Source organism: Diorhabda sublineata, chromosome 2, assembly GCF_026230105.1.
Source record: "Diorhabda sublineata isolate icDioSubl1.1 chromosome 2, icDioSubl1.1, whole genome shotgun sequence".
NCBI lineage: Eukaryota > Metazoa > Arthropoda > Insecta > Coleoptera > Chrysomelidae > Diorhabda > Diorhabda sublineata.
The window spans coordinates 17,498,300-17,516,784 of record NC_079475.1 but is presented as its reverse complement, the minus strand read 5'-3'; the positions used below and the strand labels follow the sequence as shown (position 1 = coordinate 17,516,784).

Genomic DNA, 18,485 nt, shown 5'->3' with positions numbered 1-18,485 from the left:
CTTGTATTCTTTTTCCCCTACCTGATCTTCGTGATTCAAGACTGGTTTACAGGTATATACAAAGCAGAAATCTTATGTTCAACCAAGGTTGTGCTACATTTCGTCTGTACAAATTTATATTTTATTCAGATTTCTATAAAGTTAAGTGACCATTGGACATATATTTGCGCATTTAAAGAAGGTAAAGTTTTTTATTTATTGAATAGACGCTCAATATATTTAATAATTTTTTAAATAGAGTTTTATCCATATAAGGTAAACACGAAACTCGTCACATAACTGCATGTAAAAACTTCGGGTTTTCCAATTAATTTCATGGAATACATAAAAAGTTTGAATTTTCTATAATAACGTCAATAAATTTTTAGGTTTCCAGTAATTTCATCGTTATTATAGCTTCGAGTTGCATTGAAAAAATATTTAATTTGTTCTAAGTGAATTTTTGACAATATGCGAATTTTTTAATCAAATAAAGAAAAAACGTTGCTTCCAATAAATTCAACAAAGAGGCATGTAGTTTTATTGTTTGAAATATATTCTTTACCTCATAGTTTAAGCATCTGTTTTACATTTTAATAATAATAATATGACATTATTTATGCTAGTGTGTGTAATTATTATTATGATTTAGTTGCTGAATTGAAATCTGTTATGAAATAATATTAACAAACTTGGTAAACACTGTAACCTCCCAAACTTGTACGTATTTACATTGTTGTCAGATATTTCCTTTTTTCGGAAAAATAATGAACTTTGTTATTTCAAATGGATCACCCTATATATTTTTTGCTTTTCGAAATCCTTAAGAAATACTTATTATGTTTCATCTAATGTTATATAACTAAATGCCATAATTTCGGAGTTATAGCTACATTTGCGTCGAAGTTAAAATAATACATTTAGGTGGCGGGTACAATAACACGTTTCAATAAATTATTATTGTTGAAGTTTATTCAAATTCACAATTGATTGAATTTTAATGATATTGGGGTATGGTGATAGGCGTAGAAGTCAACAAGAAACGTATAATATCTTTAATAATTTATATACTACCCGAAATCCCACAACAAGATCTAATGTCAGTAATTTAGTAAACAAGTTTAACGAAACTGGTGCTGTAAAATATTTATCCAAATCAGGGCGCAGAACACCTGCATCAAGTGAAAACAAATCTTTAGATGTTCGTGTCCTGTTAGAAGACGATCCACACTTGAGTACTAGACAAATATCCAGGAAACTTGATATTTCGCAAACATCCGTAATGAAAATTTTACGTAATAATAAATTCCATCCATACAAAGTAACGTTGGTTCAAGAGTTGTCGGAAGACAATTTTGATAGACGTGAAGAGTTTGCAGACATAATGATGGAAAAATGTTATAATTTTTAGAGTAATGTTATGTTTCGCGAAGAGGCCATTTTTTGTATTAATGGAAACGTAAATCAGCATAATTGTAGATACTGGTCACGTAACAATCCTCGTGGGATGCGTGAATCACACACCCAATATCCCGAAAAACCGAATGGATGGGCTGTAACTCAAATGGTCCGGAGTATTTAGATTTATTGGAAAATAGTATTATACCTGAGTTGGCTCGGATATTTCAAAATCCAAATAAGTATTTTCAATTACATTTAAAACAAACTTCATTATTAGACATTTTCAGACAATAACAATATACCAAACGACAATATTTGGCCACATCTCACTATGCGTGTGTGGTGAGGCAATACCTGAAGTATGTGTTTCCAAGAAAATGGATTGGATGGCGTGGTTTTATCGAATGGCCCACGTGATCACCCGATACGAATCCTTTAGACTATTTTCTGTGGGATCACTTAAAAACATCGTTCATAAAACAAAACCTGCCAATATTCAGGAATTAAAAGATAGGATTAAAAAAAGAGATTAGAAGAATTGAGCAGTTAGGGATGTTGCAAAATGTATTGAAAAATTTTAAAAATCGCATCGCTTGTTGTATTGAAGTAAATGGACAACAATTTTGAGCATCCGCTGTAATCGCCTTTACTGTATGTTTTCTAAAACTAATTTTTCTACTTCACAAATGTAGATCTACTTCTAACATGACACAAACATTTAAAATTTGTCTTCTATTGTGATTATAAGATTCATTTATGTTGCTTAACAATATTTTTTATTGCACTTGCTCTTTCATTAATAGTATATCTATCTGTGTATCTAAATTGATCCAGAATTGCACTTGAAAGGAAATTGCAGTTTTATGATTTTTTATTTATCATTGAGATAAACAAAAAATTGCGAAATAAAAACTTTTTGGAATTCTTAAGAGCTAATATTGATTTAAAATAAGTATCAAGGTTGAGTCATTGCGTTACTAACCTTGCACTTTTTGAATATGAAATTGAAAATTTTACACACATTGCAAACCGATCATCGAATTCTGTTTAAAACGGACGGGGTCTGGATAATAATTTTATATCTCTAAGTATGCGTTGTGAATTTTTAACCTGAACTTCTACTGTGATTCCTAAGCGATTTTCAGGATAATATGACCTTCTTAAATAGAATAATGACACTAGTTAACACGCTTTTCATATCCCAGCTGATGGTTATTATTGGTTAGGTTATTATTTTATTAATCATTTAGGTGGAATTATCCAGAAAAAATAATAGAAAAATCCAACCCGTCGTGTTTAGAAAATATTCATTAATCCTCCTGGAATCCCAGTTCAGCTTGTCAATGATCTGAAGACTAACTTCAAGAACCTCATTAAAAAATCTTGATGTCGTCAGAAAGTCGTCCTGTCTGCCAAAGTTGTCACGTTCATGGGTCTGTTAGGCACTTCCTCACCGACTGCAGAGAATACTCTACCGCATACCAGCAGTTTGATATAAAAACCAACCTCAAAGAGACAAAATATAAATAATTTCCGTATTGTAATAGATTTTCTAACAGTCCCTTATTTAACTTATAATATGATTGTTTGTGTGAGACAATGACTAACGCTGTCGAGACACGTTAAACTGAAATAAAAAAAAATAGTTTTCTCAAATACATTTATATTCTCGCGTTAATAAAATGTAATTGATATGTCTCGTTATGCTGTTATCGGCTTTCGAGATACAGTGTGTTTGAATTTTAAATTAGGTTCGTTTCTTATCAATATCAATTGAAGCGTCGTACTCAATTGTAAAGCATGCGTTTCGTACGAAGCTTAGCGTGTTTTACATGCATTTCTTTCGAGTTTGTATGCGCGAATACGAGGGTTGCTACTTAAGTTTTAAGATAAACAAATATTCATGATATGGCTGTATAGTTTCTCAAAATACTCTCCATCAAGATCAATACACTTTTATATGCGTTTGAACCAATTGTAGGAGCAATTTATCCATTACATTGATATACCTCAAAAAAATGCGATTTGAACGCATCAACCGCTACTTCAGGTGTAGAAAAATGTTGACCTCACAATTTAATTTTGATCTGCGGGAATAAGAAGAAATCATCAGGTGCCAAACAAGGACTGTACGGCAGATGACCCATCAATTCAATGTTTTAAATGTTCAAAAACGTTTGATCTGATGTGTGAGAGCTCGCATTGTTGTGGAGAATGATTCGTCTTCTGCGATTGGTTTCCCTGATTTTATTGAACACTTCTGGCAAACAAATGCTGTTGTACCATTCAGAATTGATCGTTCTAAGTTGTTCTAATGGAACGGTAGCAAGAATCCAGTAATTCCGAAAAAACGGGCGATCATTTGTTTCGAATTACTTCGTGCGCAAACAACTTCTGTTTTGGCTAGTCTTTAAAGACATATATAGTCGATTGTTGTTTAGTTTTGGATTTATATGCATAGATACATGATTCGTCGTCTGTCAATATACTATAGTCGTCTATCTATAGTACCGCGATTGAAATTTTCAGCATTCCTTTGCACCCATTTTGAGCATTTGTTAATTATGCGGTATCCAACGCGAACAAATTTTTCGATAGTCAAACGTTCATGCAATATTGAATGTATGCGAGTGGAACTAATGCCCAAGTATGTCTCAATCTCACGGTATGTCACATGATGATATTGCAATATCAGTTTACGCACTGTATCTATTTTTTCGGGCACCACAGCCGATTTTGAACGACTTTCTCGAAATTCATGTCGTAGTTAAGTGCGACCACGATTGAATTCGGGAAATCATGAAAACACGGTTGCTCAAGATGGTGCTTCATCACCAAAAGTCTAAGCGAGTTGATCGGTACACTGCTGCTGGTTTAATCCACGTCGAAAGTCTTAGAAAATCATAGCACATCGTTTCAAGTATCTGTATACAACTCAAATAGCACTCGTTTGACAACACGGTCTGAGTACGTTCATCATTAAAAGTCTTAAGCTATATTGACATATTCAGTGTTGCCATATCTCAAAACTTAAGTAGCAACCCTCGAACCCTCGTAATACTTTGTATGTGCAAATAGTACATCTAAAGAATGGTTTTACTCCTCTATTTGTGCGCGCTTTTATTCTTTTGAATATGTATAATTGTATATGCTCACGCTTATATGTGAACGCGCGTATTGGTGCATATAGGTATGGCGCGCACCTGCTCATTTTGTTCGCGCGAGCATCTTATAAGGTGATCTTGGGCTACTGCTCGCGCTAGTGAGGGAATATCACTGAGTATTTGGAAGTTTGAGAAGTTGAAAGATGTGTAAATGTGATTTTGAGTGGAGTCTGAGCAGTAATTTCGTCATATCCATAGAGGTAATAAGGGAATTTTAATGTTAAGTGTTTCTATCAATTTCTTCTATAAAATTAATTGTTCATTTGATATACATATAGAATAACCATCAACTTTTTAAGTTTCAGTATGAAAAACGAGCTGCTTCTGTTGTTCTTACAACTCAATTTGGTTTTTGGAACAGTTAACAAATGTGGCTACAACCTTTTACAACAATGTTACTGCGGCCTGCAATTTCATGACAACCGATCTATGTTCGTGGTGGAATGTGCTGGACTGGGTTTCACTAATACGGATATGCTACGAGAACTTCCTGATGAAACGGAGATGTTGATTTTTACTGGAAATCATGTGGGGACTTTACCTAGTAACGTATTCGGGGAGAACAGAAATATGACTAACTTGAGGTATTTCTTAAAACAGAGTTTATATATAATGTGAAAAGTGACAATTGCACTTTTACGTTATTCATAGAGGCACATATTAAGAAACTTGATCACACTGCTATGGATATTACTATATAAGTTACTATGTCAACCCAATCTAAATAATAATGAAGCAGATATATACACTTAGTTAATTTTCGAATTAGGTCTGAAAAAAATTTTAATAATTTTAATAAAACAATAAAGAGAAGCCGCAAATTCCAGTTATAATAAAATGGACACTGTTTACGCTATTAAATTTGCCATCAGAAGCTGGTTGAAATTCTCCCAAAAAGGGAGATTGATTTGAAGGCTTAAATGTACAGGGTCCTTCACGACAAGCCGACTCGATATGTAAGCGTTTTCCAATAAGAGGTGTTATTTTGAACAGCCCGCTATTTCGGTAAAAGTCACTTTTAAAGCTGTCATTTTTTGACATTTGACAAGTAGAAACTACGCCATTAATGAAAATGGAACGATACACGCTTCAACAACGCATTGAAATTATTAAAATTCACTATAAAAATGGTGAAAGTTTGGGCAGAGACGGTTCGTAAAACTAAAACATTTTTGGGTCGACGTGAAGCACCTTCTCGGACCGCAATACAGAAATTGTTGGAAAAATTTGAGCTGTTGGGACATGTTAGTGATGTGAAGAATAAAACCCGTGCACGTCGCTCAAGAATAACTGAGAATATTGCTGCTGTGGCCCAAAGTGTTGAAGAAAACCCAGGTTTGTCCATTCCTCGTCGTTCTTTGGAATTAGCTATTCCACAAACGTCATTACACCGTATTTTACATAAAGACTTGGGTCTTCAGGCCTATAAAGTTCAATTAACACAAGAACTCAAGGCGGCCCATCATCAATAACGTCGTGTCTTTGCTGATTGGGTCCTTGAAATGCATGAAAATGATCCGGAATTTCATCGAAAAATCATCTTAACTGATGAAGCCCATTTTCACCTTGGTGGTTACGTCAATAAACAAAATTGTCGAATCTCGGAAAACCCAAGAGTTATTGTTGAAAATCCTCTCCATCCTCAACGCGTGACTGTTTGGAGCCGTTTATGGTCTGGCGGTGTCATTGGACCTTACTTTTTCGAAAATGAGGCTGGAGCAACAGCAACACGGCGAATGGATGGCGCTATCGAGAGATGATTAATGATTTTTTGTGGCCGGAATTGGATGGTATTGATTTGGACAACGTTTACTTTCAACAAGACGGCGCTACGTGCCACACAAGCAACGAAACCATCGATCTTTTACGGGAAAAATTTCCGGACCGTGTTATCTCTCGAAGAGGTGATCACAATTGGCCACCGATATCTTGTGATTTAACACCTTGCCAGTTTTTTCTTTGGGGTCACGTGAAAGATAAGGTCTACGCCAACAGTCCAGCATCGATTCAAGACCTCAAAGATGGAATTCGTGAGGCTATCGAGGACATAGGGCAGCCGCTTTGCAATTTGGTTACGGAAAATTTCATGAAAAGGATATGGTCCTGTAAGCGCAGTCGTGGCGGCCATTTGGCTGATGTTGTGTTCCATTATTAACGCCATACCTTCCTCTTTATATTGAAATAAACATCCGATCATTTATCTCAAAAAATGGCATTTTTCTTTGAATATCAAAATAACACCTCTTATTGGAAAACCCGCTATATGGGAAAGTACTGCGACTAGTGTTCTAAAAATTTGCTTGCATGGATTTTCCAAAATGCTCGTTTCAGCTAAAATAATTTCAGTTTTCTGAGAGTGGACCCAAACTTCGTCATTTTAAGCTGAATGCTATAGTTCTTATTAAATTTTTGGAATCTATCGCAAGTCCACCATTTTAATTATTTCACATTTTCGAAATTTTTGGACACATGCAGCCCTCCACTAAAAAAATTATATTTCTAAGTTTAAGTGAGTCAGGTCATATTTTTGAGATTTGGACAAATAACACTTACAGCTTTCAAAATCTGTGAAAACCTTGACAAAAATTTATATAGGGTGTCCAGAAAATGGTGCCGAATTTCGGTATCTAAAAACTTAATTTTTTCAAATGACAATCCCCTATTGTTCTCTTTACCATTGGATTCTACGCTTCAAATTAAGGGAAATTTGTTAGAAAATAACGAATAACAAAAGTTAACGTATCAAAAATTAAAATACTTTAGTCAATTAAAAAATATTTAAAAACACTACACTAAGAAGAGAAGAGCAAAGCTAAAAATTAAACTAAAGTAAATGTTCGAAATGGTTGCCCCCAACTTCCAAACATTTATGGATTCTTCTTAAAAACCCGTGCTGAGTAGCGTTTCGAGTTTTTTTCGGAGAAAGAGTTCGAAAAGCATTCCGAACTCTAGTCCCAGTACTTTCCCATATACATATCGATTCCGCTCGTCGTGAAGGACCTTGTACAAAATCTTTAAATTTTCCTAAAAGCACTTTTTTACTACCCATGCTTCCATTCGGCATGTACCACAAGCAATGATTCAAGCAAATTTTAAACAAAGAAGATTTGAAATACCAGACAAAGTTTTGAGCATTTTGCGCAAGAATGAAAAATAGCAAGTCAAAAAGCGTTGTATGATTTGCAATTTTTAGTAAGCATACTGAATTTATTCTCCCATAACGCGCATCACTACAAAACGAATAAAAGTTCAATTACAAATAATATACTTCGTGTTTTCCTTTTTCAACTATCATTAAATTTGATATCTAATGATATTTTTTATCATGTTGGCTCAATTTAAGAATCTTAGATACCGTAATGTTATTGAAAGCCGTTGAAAAGGTGGTATTGGTTCCAGGTTCAGTCGTACAAAATTTTTCAAGTCTGTTTCCTCAGATATCATCAAATCTTTTAAAAGATTTTTGTGAGTGTATTTCTGCCTTTTTTTGTACCAATCTTTCGACCACTGACGTGTTCGTTTACGTTTAGCCACAAGCAACACTACTAAAGCAGCAGCTAAATCTTGTTCGGACATGCTGCTTTACGCACAATGCACACGGGATCAACACTATTCTTCGACTAAACACGAAAATATTGCGCAGCAGTTCCTTTATTGTACAATTTAATTGATCGTTTGGATTCCAAGCGCCTTTCAATCTCATTGTACAATCATATATATTGTACAATGTTATTGTAGGGTCTAGGGGCCGTCTTATACATTAAAGGTCTACGAAATGTTAAGGTTAAAATGCATGTTCACGCGTGAACTCTGACACAACAATAATAAGCGCGAGGGCTCCTGGGTTAAAATACTCAACGAACCCGCACGAGATTTTTAGTTCTTAATTAAGTCAATTCTTCGTTTGAACTAACAAATTTACCTACTTAACTACAATATTACCATAGAGATATTTAAGTATTACGTAATCTTCTTTCTCACTTTTTTTACCTTGACATCAAACTTAATGTTAATACATCGTTCAGTAATAGTCGGAACGGATACAATCTTCTCAATGCTTTTCTTGAAGCTATGAGACATAGTACTTAATAATATCCTCTTTATTTAAAAATTAAAAACAGCTGCAGCAGTTGTTATTGTGAAATAGTATCGTTTTTCTCATTCATTTTGTTATTAATCGATGTTTATTTCAGAATTATCGATATGAGTAACAATGGAATTCAAGATATTAAAGGAAAAGCTTTTCATCATGTAATAGGTGTGACGCGTCTTATTCTTAATCACAACAACATCTCAATATCTGCTCAATACGATAAAAACTTCCATCACCCCAGAGTTTTTTCCAATTTCATTAATTTAGAAGAATTACATCTAACTAACGCTTTCGCAGATAATACAGGAGCTGCATTAGCTGACGATCTTCATGACATTTTTGTCAACAGTAATCTCACGAAATTATACAAAATACATCTGGAGCAGAACGAGATTAAAAACTTTAAAGACGATAGAGTGTTTTGTGATTTGCCTAATATACATGATATATATTTGGGTAAGTTTTTTAGTTTGCATTTATAGATATACGGAATGTCAGTTCAAACGTTTCCCTTCCTATAAATTACCTACAATATTATGAAGAACAAAGATTTTATTGTTTCTCGTGGATAAACTAAGTAATATACTCTTTATACTCTCTAACCCAGTCATGTCAATGATACGGCCCGCGGGCCGCTTCTGGCCCCTGGGCCGTATCAATAAGGCCCGCGATCGAAATGTGTCACAAAAAGAATAATGTTTTTTAGAGCTTTTAGACTTCATTCGATTTCTCTACGGATGTTTTAAATACTCGTTCTCTCAAATCTAGACCGACATCTCTTAGCAGCAAGCGGAAATATCCTATTATTTTTGTCGAGAACGATAGAATCTTCCACGCGTTTCGAGTGGAACTTCGAGTAGACTAGAACCTTCCTTAACCATACAAAACGAGTGCGTCGGTGCGACGTTAGTCAGTTGAGTCGAGTAATCGAAGCGATACGGTTGGACAAGGATTTTAATTATACTGCGAAGTAGTGATTGTGAAGGCATTGTGCATTTGTTTGTGTCGTGCGCGAGCGATATCTATAATTGTTACGATTTTGGCATAATGTCACAAAAACGTAAAGTTGTTAGTGAGTGCAGAGTTTTTCAGTCTAAATGGAAAATTGCATATTTTTTCATAGAATGGAAAGGAGTTTAATTTTAAGAGACATTATGATACGAATCATAAGTGAATATTCGATTGTTACACTGAAAAAATTAGAATCGACGCATTGTCATCTTCAAGGTCAACAAACGATGTTTACTAAAGCTAATACAGAGAGCGAAGATGTCCCGAAATCAAGTTTTATTATTGAATAGAAATCGCGTAAAGATCAAAACCTTTCACTCATGGTGATTTTATTAAAAACTGTATGTTAAAAGTTGCCGATGTCTCATTTCCAACTCAAAAGTCAATAATTCAAAATATTTCACTCTCAAGAAACATTGTTGCTTCAAGAATAAATGATTTATGTCAAAATTTGGTTCTTCAACAGAAGAAGAAATTTAACTTGACAAGAGCACTGATACTGTTGATAGGAGGCATTAACAGTAACTTTGAAATAACTGAAGAATTGCGAATTAAAGTGCGTTCTATTGACTGGTACTACAACAGCATATGATATTTATTCTGCAATTGAGCATTTGGTAGTAGAATATGAATTCGACTGGAATATATTTAGCAGCACAACTACGGATGGCGCTTCTGCCATGGCTGGCAAACATTCGGGCGTTGTAACTAAATTAAAACACAAAACATCAGGGAATTTCGTGGGATTTTACTGTATAATTCATCAGGAATCATTGGCATCCAAACATTTAAAAATGGACCATATCATGCCATCTATAATTAAAATTGTAAATGTTATACGGAGTAGAGATTTGGACGAAAATATTTCTGATGTTCCTTATTTCACCGAAGTTCCTAGGTTTAGTCGAGGAGTAGTTTCAGAAAGATTTGTTCCATTACGTGACCATATTTAAGATTTCGTGCTAGAAAAAGGCAAACCAATTGATTATGACAATGACTAGTGGACTGATTTTGCCTTTTTGGTGGATATGAATTCACTTGTCTGATCTGAATATAAAGTTACAGGGTAAAAATCTGATTGTCACTGAAATGCATTCATGTATTCAAGCCTGTGAAACAAAGTTGAGGGTGTGGGAAAATCAGGTTAAACTCAGGTCAAACTTTCGACCATATCCCTCATTTAAAATCACAGAGAACGAAAAAAAAAAAATGATTGAATATTCAAAACTCCTGCAAAATTTGATTACGGGACAATAGTTTTGAAGACTTTCACAAAATGAATGAAATTGAATTTCCAGTTTTCAACAATCCATTCAATCTTGAAGCTTGACAGGCACCAGTTCATTTGCAAATTGAGTTGATAGATCTTCAATCGGACAGTATTTTGAAAGAAAAATTCAATGAGATTAACGATCTTACATCAGTATAGAAATGAAATTACAAAACCCAAGTTGTAGGTATCAATACCTTTTCAAAAATTCCCTCGCTTATCGCAACATATTTGTGAATTTACTGGGCATACATTTCGGCGTGTCTATTAGTGGATTCCGGTGGTGATATAATTCAACTAAAGAAGCACGGTGGGTGGAAAACCAACACAGTTGCGGAGGGTTAAATAGACGATTCAATAAAATACAAAATGGATTCCGCAGTGAAAAATTTAACGGCAACAACTAGTTCGACTTCAAGCAACATTGTAAATTTTCACGATCCTACCAACAATCCAATAAGTACAACTATAGACAATGTTATTTCTTTGAACTCGTTAAATGTTGCCAATTCAAGTACCAGGAGTAATGTAACTTCTTGTTCACTTCAAATTAGTAATGCTCACAGTTGTACTTTTAATATCACTATTATAAAATAAAAATTGATAAAAGTTTTGTCCAATTATTTCAAGTCTACGGATGTAGAAAATTTTTTATATGAAACTCGTGAGTGAAGTAACTTTTTTTCATTCGTCAAACCGTCCCACTCGTGAAAAAATGTATTACTTCACCTATTTGTTACATAAATAACTATTAAATGCTTAATTTTTATTGTGGTATTGATATATACGTTTATTTCAGGTAACAACAACATCCCTAGCCTGAATTTTAATATAACCTGCTTACCTAAACTACGTTATTTAGATTTGGAAAAGAACAACATCACGAAATTCTCTTATCAGGACCTGGAAAATTTCGATAAATTGGCTTATCCTTATAGGACAACCCAAAACCTTACTCTAGATATTGACGGCAATCCCTTCCGATGCGACCAAGCTATAAATAATCTCTACAATTGGTTGCATAAAACCAACGTGAAAGTAAGAGATTTGGAAATGTTACAATGCCATCAAATAAAATATGGAACTGAATATATAATGAATTTGAAAATATTGGCGGAATCTAAAAATGCCAAAATCTCTCAAGCGTTAACTGTACTATTAATAGTACTTGTTTTTATTTTGTTGACTCTTCTGAGCGCTTACGCTTATTTGAAAAAAGATAGTGTAAAAAGTAGCTTGAGTCCAATTTTCGAGAGCGTTACAAGAAAAGTACAGTATAATAAAATAGAATCTCAGGATGTTTATGTTTAATTCTCTTTAGAATTTTTTTTTAAATTGTAGGCGACAAGGGGGAATATTCGTACTAAATTCTTAGAGAAATATAAATTGTCAACTGGCTTTAGGGCGATAACGTTGGCCTAGATGTTAATACTTGTTCACGAATAGGAACAAAAGATAGTAGAGAAACTAATAAATTGTTTTTTGAACGATAAATTAACTCCTATATAAAATGTGTCATTTAAATATGACTGTTTTGTCATTTTGACAGCGATAAAAAAGGTGCATCGTTTTTTATCACCGATAAAAACGCCTATTGCTCTTAAGCATCTACATCTATTATGCTTACGTCTCTTTAATGTCTGCAACTGTCCGTTATTTAAGTACACTTGAGTCCCGCTAGTCCGAACACGCCAACAAGTTATAGGAATTGTTGTTTGGTTAGGTTAGGTTAGGTTTTACAAATTAAAATTAGACAAACCTGTCGAGAAGGTAAATTATGTCGAAAAGAAATTAAACTATGTACAAATAGGTTGTTTAAAAAATGCAGACTAAATTGACACAACGTAAACTATAAACAACAGAACTTTATATTTTTGAAATCACAAAATATATTTTTTAAAATTTCATTTAATTTATTTTACACAGATTTTTATGCCACTACAATGAAGTCTAAAGTCATTCTCTTAGATTTTATTATAATTAACAATAAAGAAATGTCGTATTGCTGACACAGCAGACCAACGACCTCGTACAAATAAAACAATGATATTGCGAATTATAGGTAAATTTCATTCCATAACTCCTCCCTCCTCAAATGGAACTCAAGGGCGTAAGGGCGGTGGAGAACTTGAGTGATGTCGGGGCTCTTGGGAGTTTCTTTTCTTTTTCACAAACTCAGTATCAAGTGTTTCTTCATAAATATGTAGATACTGCAAAAGATTAAGATTATTATCGTGATACTACTAAAGCCATATATGGAGATGTTCTGGTGGGTTAGAATTTCTTCTAGTGGATTTTCGTCCTTTTCTTGAAGGAGTACTTGAGGAAGTTTATGCAGGTGAACTTTTTCTATTTTCAATTTTTGTATCTTCATAATTGTGAAAGAGGTTCCGGTAATCTCTTGTAATGTTAGGGCGTGCCCTGTAATTGTACTCTTTTCGTTCGAATATGATACAGAAGAGGTTTTAATTTGGCAGATGGGTGGAATAATAAAAAGGTAAGTGCCATGTAAAATTGCGATGTCTCTATCTTTGCAATTCAGTTGCATCTTCGTTGGCTCTGGAAAAATACCGATGTAGTGGCTATTTCTTAGCTCTTCTATGAGTTGGAAGTTCGTCTGGACAGGCACTTGCTTGCAGTTATTTATGTCACTGAGTGACAGTAGAGGTGTCACATAGTCTGTTTTCTTCGTTGGCTGGACTCGATTCTCTTCACATAGAAATATTGATTGCAGATCGGTACATTCCTCTTCTTGGTATTGGTACAAATTATTGCTCATTATAAGGAAGGGTGTTTGGGAAATAATAATAGTCTGATTTATATTTTTAGCGGAATAGAGATGATAATGATCGAAGGAGTCTGGGTAGACCAGAGGAAAATCTATATAGAAAATCAACTTATTGTTTGCATAAACTACTTTTGATTTCACTATCTCTTAAGGAGTCATCCGCTGGGAATAATATTTGATTTTTATTGTGGAATCTGTGTAAATCTGTTATAATTTCTCTAAAATGATCTGGAGAAATTAACTTAGGTTGTACGGCATTTAATAAAGAAAAACCTATTGAGTTTTCGATATCTCTTAAAAATATTAAAATTAGGTCTAAATTAAATTTTAGTTGATCTATAATATTTCTTATTTCTAATATATTGATTAACATTACTTCTAGATTCATTTAATATTGTTTGTGTTTCTCTTATTTTATTGAAAATTGATATTTGATTTCTCTTCAATGTTGATAATGTATCATTTAAACGAATTTTACGAGAGATCCTAGACGATTGATTAATGCTCTTTTGGATAATTTGCTAGGAAAAATTGAGAAATTTTTTTTTTATTTATGTTATCAATTTCAAGATGTAAGTGTTTGTACATTGTAAAAAGTGCAAGTCTATTGGGAGCTGGTGTTCTAGTAGCTGATCGTTTGTTTACAAAAACATGCGCATGTCACAAACCTTCTATTATTCTAGTAACCTGGATTTTATTAATTTTTAAATAGCGGGACTCTTAACACCATTTTTAATTCTGAAGGTAGCTTATTGAATATTTTTTTGGCATTGAAGGTGATGAAATTTTTTACCAGATCAGACGTGGGTATTGTTAAGTAAATGTCCAATTTTTTTCTTCCAAGAAGTCAGTTTTTTCGGTTTTTTATCTTTTCTGAGACAATTTACCTTGGTGATGGTAATATTTTTTTACACCATTGGAAAGTACAGATTTGAAAAAACAAAAAACTAACTTATTTTTTTAAAAAAGCTGATATGGTGACAGGAAAATTTTTGGATTGAAAATTAGGGCGATTTTGTGATATTAAGTTAAAATAAGGTGAAAAAACAGATATTTCAAATTGAATAGATAACAGTATATTTGAGACATAAAAAGGTTTTCACCGAAAAGATAAAAATAAAAAAACAAAATCTTGTTTTATTCTATTTTTCAGATAAATTTTGAGGTTATGTGAAAAATATGTGAATAAAAAGTTGCAGATTTTTTATTATTCACAGCTTCGCTATTTAACTTTTTCCCATAAAGTATTTTTCCTCCAAGTATTATTACATTCCCTTTCTTTTTCAATGGGTTTCATTCTAATATTATTTTCTTTTGGTTTCAACATTCATCGACTCTGGTCTATAAAATTATTTCTTGTGAAAAATAACTGATAATAATTATTAGTTCATATGAATTTATTAATTAATGGTTTAGCATATTATATAGAAATTTATTTGATGTTAAAATTTTAAACTACAAGAGTTGATTGATAGAGAATTAAATATGTCAAGATTGTTTATATGTTTAAAAAAGCAAAGAGTTTTAATATTTAGAAAGCTCCATATATCTATAAATAACATAGACTGAAATTTATACAATAAATAAAAACTGATAATTAGAAAAGAAGATTTAGATATTTTGAACAGGAGGAAGTGCTAGAGATATTGAAGTTTGAGTGGTGAAAAACTTTTTTAAAAATGTGAACAAGGAGTATAACTGGAGTAGATAGAATTTTAAACACTTTAATTGTGTTAAAGTAAAGATCTTTGGGTATTCTAGTAGTTTTTAGATTGTAATATTTTGTGACCTAGTTGGATGTTGTAATATTTTTGGAAAGTCTGTAATTAATATAATCTATAATGAATTTTCGTTAACAATATAATACGAGTAATACTAAAAGGTATGCGCCAGCCATTTTGCTTGTGATTCTATGAACTCAGTTGCGTTGAAAACAAATATTTTTGCTTAGCATTATAACACGTTATTTTTTAATTCGAAGTACTCGTAGATCTAGCAACGAAGAATTAAATGTTTTTTCAAAATATTACTTAATATTTAGATTAAAAAATACTTGCCCAAAATAGTCGAGCTTACTCGATATAGCTTTTGATATTTTTATATATATAATGATGTAAGAACAAGTTAGCAACAAAATTTAGTGAGAAAAATTAGTTGATTATATATTTTTTGAAATTTTTTGTAAATAATTTTTGTATATATGTAATACACATTTTTAGTATACATTTTTATTAATAAGAATTGTTTTATTTTAAAAATATTCAAATAAAAGATAACATGATCAAGCAATTATTAAGAATAATTATATTGCAATCTGGTATGTTGTATGGTAATTTTTTTATCGTACAATATAGTACGTTACCAAAACCTGAAACTTGAAGGAATGGATATAATTTCTTGGATCGATTATTTCACCAAGGCTTACAACTTATTAAGAATGGGAAGGCCTTGTTGGTTCTAATTACCCGGTTGTTCCTTGTTCAGTTTCTTTGTTTACCTCTGACGGAACCTGAAGAATCCTACGGGCGCCGCTATTTTGGAATCAAAGCTCTTTCTCTAGGTCAAGTCCAAGGATTTTTTTCCGTATACTAATAAGCACTTCACCACCGATGAGATGTATTATAGTTACTTCCTCTATTCTACTGGAGCAGTAGTGTGAAAAGCAACTTCCGAGTGTCCCGTGATTAGTCCAACCAAAGTCTTCAACTTCCGTCTACTTAATAATAGTTAATATTTTCAATCATTTTAAAAATGGTATTGGAAATAGTAGCACAGAATTCGCTGATTCCAATCTGGTAAGCGAGTCCGCTTCGTTTTGTTTTGTGTAAAAAAAAAAATTTGAAACAGAAGGAGAAAGAAAACTCACTTAAAGGAAATGTAAATAACGATAAAAAATAAATCCAAACCTGTCGTACATGAGCCTATTTGAAAAGCAACAGTACCTACATTGGAAAACACAATACGTTGAACAGCATAACCTGTGCAGAGTCAAATACAAACTTCATTGCATAGGTGTAGTCTCAACCTCCGGCTAGCTAATACATACACAACCAACTACCAACCTAAATATGCTTCTCCAGTTTTGAGACATGGCAACACTGAAGTGAAGATGTCAAATTTGACATTAGGATCCTAAAGTTTCACATTATTAATGGTGAACGTACTTACAACGAGATGTTCGATGTCATCTCTGGGCAAATATTTAAACAACTGCCAAAAAAGTAATCGTCTTGCTTACCACGATATATAATAGCATTTTACGATTCACCTTCTTTCCCATAACCCTAAAATTCGCTCAAATAATACTTATTCAAAAAACAGGATAACCTACCAAGTTTTTATCTCCTCCTACGACCAAAAGATTTGTAAAAAAGTAAAGTAAAATTAAATAACATATATTTGGCTTTAGGTATAACATTTTACCAACTATCAATGCTACATAGTTGTAAAGTCATAAAAGTATTCAGGAGAAAAATTTTGTAGGTACTTCAGCTTTTCGTGGTGAAACCATTCGACCGTGAAATAAACTAAGTGATCGCTAGTTCCAAACGAAATTTATACTTGAAACCTTTGTCAACTATCAAATCAGGCTGCAAATAGGGAAGTGTCTTGTGCCCATACCTATACTTATCATTCACGGCAGACATCCCAACAATGGACACTACATCCTTTGCGATGTTTGCAGACGACACTGCTGTCCTCGCGAAAGACAGCAATCCTCAGGTAGCCACAAATAAACTTCAAAAAACACCGCAACATCCTGGAAAAATGGTTTACCAACTGTCGAAGGTCAACTAGAATATATCAGCCCACATAGCCTTCACTACAAGAGTTATTGAAGGTTCCGTTTTTACAATGTATAATAATTCCCAATCCTAACAAAAAACGATTTCAAGTACTTAAGTTTAAATCTCGACTGAAAGTTGATATGGAAATCTCATAAACAGTTCAAACAAATGCAGAAGCTTCATGAAAAAAACTCCAAACCCAAATTAGAAAATAAAGTCCTTTTGTACAAATGCACGATAAAGCCTATTTGGACTTATGGTATCCATCTGTGGAGCTGTTCAATGCCTTCAAATATGATATAACGAATGCATTCAAAAATACTCCTCAACATTCTTAACGCCACTTGGAGCAATAAAACATTGATGACACGATGACTTAAAAATACCCACAGTAAAAGAGTTACCAGTACGCAGAACACTGTAGAGTAAACGACCATATCATTTATTAGACCTAAAAAAAACTTGGGGGAGTTTTCGGTGGACAACTTCTCACTCCCAACATCTATGATCATATTTACTTATTGTTTGCTAAAGAAAGTAGATTGTAAATTAGCTTTGAAATAAAAAAAATCCACGTATAAGATGTTGATAACCTTTAAGGTGCTTTCCGTTGTTATGAAATATAAATCGGTAAAATAATAAAACAAAATATTAATGTATTCAAATCACGCTAGGGGTTCTTTTCGGTTACGTAAAATTTAAGTTATACTCTGGGATTTACCACATGCTGAATTATGAATACATTTATGCACTTCCTTGAATTGGAGCTCTGGACGGTTGCTAAAATTATTGTAAAAGTTACGGGGAGCCTTAAATGATGTCAGTTCATCATTCTTTTATCTTTTATTTTTGAAATGGAAGAAGGTATAAAGATTTTAAAACTTATATTAATTAATTATCTAGAACTGACAGGAGATTTAATACTAATAACGTATATTCTTTTAAGGGAAATAGTGGGGTTTCAATTTATATAGTGTGGGCATTTGAGGAT

General features: G+C 33.0%; 1 protein-coding gene across 1 annotated transcript; it reads left to right on the top strand.

Annotated features, from left to right (window-relative positions):
• The first annotated feature begins 71 nt into the window (after nucleotides 1–71).
• Nucleotides 72–15,938, top strand: LOC130440790 (phospholipase A2 inhibitor). Its single transcript, XM_056774119.1, has 4 exons — nucleotides 72–181; nucleotides 4,844–5,128; nucleotides 8,738–9,093; nucleotides 11,718–15,938. Exons 2-4 carry the CDS (start codon nucleotides 4,851–4,853, stop codon nucleotides 12,227–12,229), a joined length of 1,146 nt encoding a protein of 381 aa, XP_056630097.1. The 5' UTR covers nucleotides 72–181; nucleotides 4,844–4,850; the 3' UTR covers nucleotides 12,230–15,938.
• The last annotated feature ends 2,547 nt before the right edge of the window (nucleotides 15,939–18,485 follow it).

What these genes read in the sequence shown, in the direction of transcription:
- LOC130440790 (XM_056774119.1), top strand. Translation starts at nt 4,851, where the DNA reads ATGAAAAACGAGCTGCTTCTGTTGTTCTTACAACTCAATTTGGTTTTT. An exon ending in AGAAATATGACTAACTTGAG is followed by an intron (nt 5,129 to 8,737) that starts GTATTTCTTAAA and finishes TGTTTATTTCAG; the next exon opens with AATTATCGATATGAGTAACA. An exon ending in TATACATGATATATATTTGG is followed by an intron (nt 9,094 to 11,717) that starts GTAAGTTTTTTA and finishes CGTTTATTTCAG; the next exon opens with GTAACAACAACATCCCTAGC.